The sequence below is a fragment of the Struthio camelus genome, chromosome 6 (assembly GCF_040807025.1).
Source record: "Struthio camelus isolate bStrCam1 chromosome 6, bStrCam1.hap1, whole genome shotgun sequence".
NCBI classification, from domain to species: Eukaryota; Metazoa; Chordata; class Aves; order Struthioniformes; family Struthionidae; genus Struthio; species Struthio camelus.
In genome coordinates this window covers 1,866,978-1,871,397 of record NC_090947.1, presented here as the reverse complement: position 1 = coordinate 1,871,397, position 4,420 = coordinate 1,866,978, and the positions used below count along the sequence as shown (strand labels likewise).

The following is a 4,420-nucleotide window of genomic DNA, read 5'->3' as shown; positions in this document are numbered from 1 at the left end:
GCGCCGCACCGCGCTGAGCCGAGCCGCTCCAGTCGAACTGCACCAGTCGAACTGCGCCGAGGGGAGCCGAGCTGAACCGCGCCGAACCGAACCGCGCCGAACCGCACCGCGCCGCGCCGCGCCGAGCCGAACCGCGCCAGTCGAACTGCGCCGAGCCGAGCCGAACCGCGCCGCGCCGCGCCGAGCTGAGCTGAGCTGAGCCGAGCCGAACCGCGCCGCGCCGACCGAGCCGCGCCGCGCCGAGCCGAGCCGCGCCGAGCCGCGCCGAGCCGCGCCGAGCCGAACCGTGCCGCGCCGCGGCGAACCGAGCCGAACCGAGCCGCGCCGGGTGGAGCGGAGCGGAGCAGGGGGCGGCGGCAGCGCGGGGATGGGCGCGGGGCTGTGAGGGCGGCGGAGGTGCGGGGCGCCGGCGGCCGCAGCAGCGGGACCATGGGGAACATCTCCTCCAACATCTCCGCCTTCCAGTCCCTGCACATCGTCATGCTGGGCCTGGACTCGGCGGGGAAGACCACCGTGCTCTACCGGCTCAAGTTCAACGAGTTCGTCAACACGGTGCCCACCATCGGCTTCAACACGGAGAAGATTCGGCTGAGCAACGGCACGGCCAAGGGCATCAGCTGCCACTTCTGGGACGTGGGTGGGCAGGAGAAGCTGCGCCCGCTGTGGAAGTCCTACAGCCGCTGCACCGATGGCATCATCTATGTGGTGGACTCAGTGGACGTAGACCGGCTGGAGGAGGCCAAGACGGAGCTGCACAAGGTGACCAAGTTCGCGGAGAACCAGGGCACCCCATTGCTGGTCATCGCCAACAAGCAGGACCTGCCCAAGTCCCTGCCCGTGGCTGAGATCGAGAAGCAGCTGGCCTTGCATGAGTTGACCCCCTCCACCACCTACCACGTCCAGCCCGCCTGCGCCATCATCGGCGAGGGGCTCACGGAGGGCATGGACAAGCTCTACGAAATGATCCTAAAGCGGAGGAAGTCCCTCAAGCAAAAAAAGAAGCGGTAAAGCCCACGGGTGCATGAACAGATGGGAAAACAGACAAAGGAACCGAGGGGGAGAGAGAACCAAAGCGATCCTTTTTTTTTTTTCTCTTTTTTTTTTTTCCTTTCCAAATGAAAAGACGGCAGTAGTGGTGATAACAATACAGCTCCTGCTAGCCAAACCCAGATCCTGACTGCAGGCAAGAGCTGGGATCTCCCTCTCCCGCTCTTCCTTGCCCACAATCTGTTCCTGGCTGGAGGAGGGGAGCGTGGACCACTGCGTGTCCAGGGGCCAGCCCCTGACCCTGCGAGCCCCTGGGTTGAGCCAGGGCCTGGAAGCCGTGGATGGAGATGTTCTAGCAGGGCTAGACATCGCAGGTGGTGGGGATGCCAGCAGGCGGCCGGGATGCCATTGAGTGCCTGGCAGCTGAGAGCCCTTGGACCCGGGGGGCAGCTTCTGCCGGTGCCCCTCCATCCTTCGGAGGCACTGATTGCTTTTTGGTGCCATGGTGGGCTAAGGGATAAACAGGGCAGGACCCTGTAAAAAGTGCATTCGAGAGAGGCTAAATGTGCTTCTGGATCTTTAATGTGTGCGTGCGTGGGGAGGACTGGGGTGGAGGGATGTAAAGGGGACATTGGGCTGAAGGAGTTTTGCTTCAGGGAGTGCTGGATGCCCTGGGGTGGGAACCTGCGGCGAGCAGGGGGCGAAGCTGATGCCCAGACACATATTGCTGAACAGTGGCTGCACAAGGTCAACTCGCGGTGAGGCTGGCTCTCAGCCGCGCGCCAGACGCCTCCCCGCGTTGCTCGCCTTCATTTGTAGGTCATAGGCCCCAGAGAGAGCGTGAAAGCGGGGTGATTGGGCCAGCGCAATATGGGCGGGGGTTGATCACCGAAGGAATGAGACCCTGCCTTGCTGCCGGGCAAGGTGCAGATGATGATTTAGGAAGCAGAAGTGTGCTGAGCAAGGACCAACATCCATGGGCTTAGGGGGGTCGCAATGCTGCAGCCACCTGGGGGGAACTCACCAGCTGCTGACTGGTGCTGGGTTTTAAGCTGTTTGCTTAAAAAAAAAGGGAAGAAGGAAAGGGTTCTGGGTGAACTTTGCTGGAACGGGGGTTTCCAGGAGTCTTTTAATTCTCAAAGGTTTATTTTCTAATATCTTCTGAAGCAAAACCATGAGTAGGTCTTTCTTGGGCCTGGGCACGCTCCAAGGTGCTATTTTGCTCCCATCAGAGTGATCCAAACTAAGTATTATTTAAAAAAAAAAAAAAAGGCTTCATACAGCAACGCATTGACTAGTCGCCTTGCTGCTCTCTGAAATCCGTGTGAAAGGTTAGGGCAGTGCTTGGTTTTAGAGGGGCCGTGGAGCGAGGCGGTGCATCGCCGGCCGGGACAAACAGCTGCCATCACTGCCCAGCAAAATGGCAATAGCTTGCAAAATCTCTCCTGGAAAGGGACTCGGTAGCACCAGGAGAATGCGAGCAGGGAGACAGGGAGGGAGGCACGGGGAGGGATTTAAACCCCATTCAAAGCAGAGCACCCCTTGCTGCCAGCAAGACTTTTCTTGGCTTCCTCGTGGGCTGTCTCCCACTGGCGGAGCGCCTGGGCGCAAGGTCAGGCCCCCTGAGCAGCTCAGCAAGACCCTTTTGCAGGTGAGCGCTTTGGTACTGAGCTGGGAGCAGGGCAGGACTGGGGCCCTCGAGGCCATAAGCCATTTGGTCTCAGCATTTTGGCCTGGGACCCAGCTCTCTGGAAGAGAAAGCCTGGGTCCCAGCTTTCCTCCTTGCCCAAGAGAGGTGGGAGAGCAGGGGCCAAATATCCTGAGTTTTGGGCCACAAGGATTTCACACCATCATGCAGGAGGTCCTGGTGAGCTAAAAACCAGCCTTCCTGCTTAAATACCCTTCCTAAAACAGCTCCAGAAGCTGCCGAGCATACAAAGAAAAATACGCTGGGGTTTCAGGGAGTTGATTCTCCCCTTGCAGCAATGAGCTCGGCACCATCCAAATAGCATTTTGTTAGAAAGCAAATATTGCAACCAAGTGGTATTTCTCTTTCTGCAAAATTTGAGTTTCTACGCGAGTCCTGACTTGTACACTGAGTGAGTGGGCTGGTCCCATCAGTTCAGGCGGCTCTGTTCACTCTTCTTTGGGTTTTCTTTGCTTTTTCTTCCACGTGGAACACTTTGGTACTTGCTATTGAGAGACAGAGAGAAAATATTTATTTTTGACACCACAGAAGCCAAATGCTTTAACCTTTTATGGGTAGCGACAGAATTTTAGAGGCAAAATATAAATCTGCATTTTCCCACCAGATCAAAAGCAAGCAGGTTTTAAAAGTAACAAATGCAGGTATTAGTTATGTTTTTTTTTCTCCTCACTGTCAAGACTTAGGTCTTGATTCTGCAGACACTGGCATCTGCAAGTAATTTCCGCAAGTTTTGGTGGTATGCTTTTGCAGAGTTTGGTCCTTTCTGGGAAGTTAATTACATTGATCTCAACTGAGCATCTCATTTGAGAAATAGATATTTTTCAGCAAGGCATTTAAGCATGCACTTAACTCAGAGTGCGTTCTTAAATATTCTGCTGAGCAAGGTGGAATGCTTTAACGGTGCCATTCCCGCTAACTCTGCTTTCTGCAATAATTAAAAATACTTTTCCAATTAGTAGCTAATGGCTTCCGTGGTTTTTCTGTAATGTTTCAGAACCTTTTGCTTCTTTTCCTGTACAAGGACGTGCATTGCCTGTGGTGGGTTACCAGAAGAGGTGCCTCAGCAAAGCAACAGTTAAAAGAAACTGCCTAGGTGGTTGATCTGAAAACAAACTGTTTTTTTTTTTTTTGCCAGGTTGTGTGTCTTCTCTAAATATGTTTGAGTGACCTTTTTTTAGCAGATGTCATGAGGTACCAGTCTCATTTCCCACGGTGCCTTCACAGTGTTCCCATCAGTGTTGGAAATCCTGCTGCCCTTGTCTTACTCCTTCTATTGTCCGTCATTCTCTGTTCCTCCCGTCTTTCCTCTTTTTTTAAAAGATGCAGACATAATGCTGTGAACTGAAATAAATTATTTATACAATGAAAGGGCCTGATAAAAACGTGTTCTTTTGATTATTTCTCTTTCTCAAGACTGTATTTTACCGTTGATTTCCGCTGCTTTTTATGTAGGAGCTTATTCCTGCCTCCCCCTGGGAGGGGTAACTTGGGCATGGAGGCAGAGAAATGACTTATCCAGGATCATTTTGCACCACAGCAGCAAGACCAGGACCGGTCTGTCATGTGGCAGCCCTCTGCTCTGTATCCCTTTAGGACCACGGCATCTGGAACATATATATGAAAGGGGACAATACTATTTTTTTTTCTTTTTTTTTTTCTTCCCCCCCAAGCCTATTTTAAATCTTTCTGGGGGAAGATGCTGCCCTGTGTACAGCACTCAGTGGA

General features: G+C 53.7%; 1 protein-coding gene across 1 annotated transcript; it reads left to right on the top strand.

Moving 5' to 3' along the window:
• Positions 1 to 301: 301 nt before the first annotated feature.
• On the top strand, positions 302 to 4,063 carry ARL4C (ARF like GTPase 4C). The gene has a single exon (XM_009681822.2). It carries the CDS (start codon positions 430 to 432, stop codon positions 1,006 to 1,008), a length of 579 nt encoding a protein of 192 aa, XP_009680117.2. The 5' UTR covers positions 302 to 429; the 3' UTR covers positions 1,009 to 4,063.
• The last annotated feature ends 357 nt before the right edge of the window (positions 4,064 to 4,420 follow it).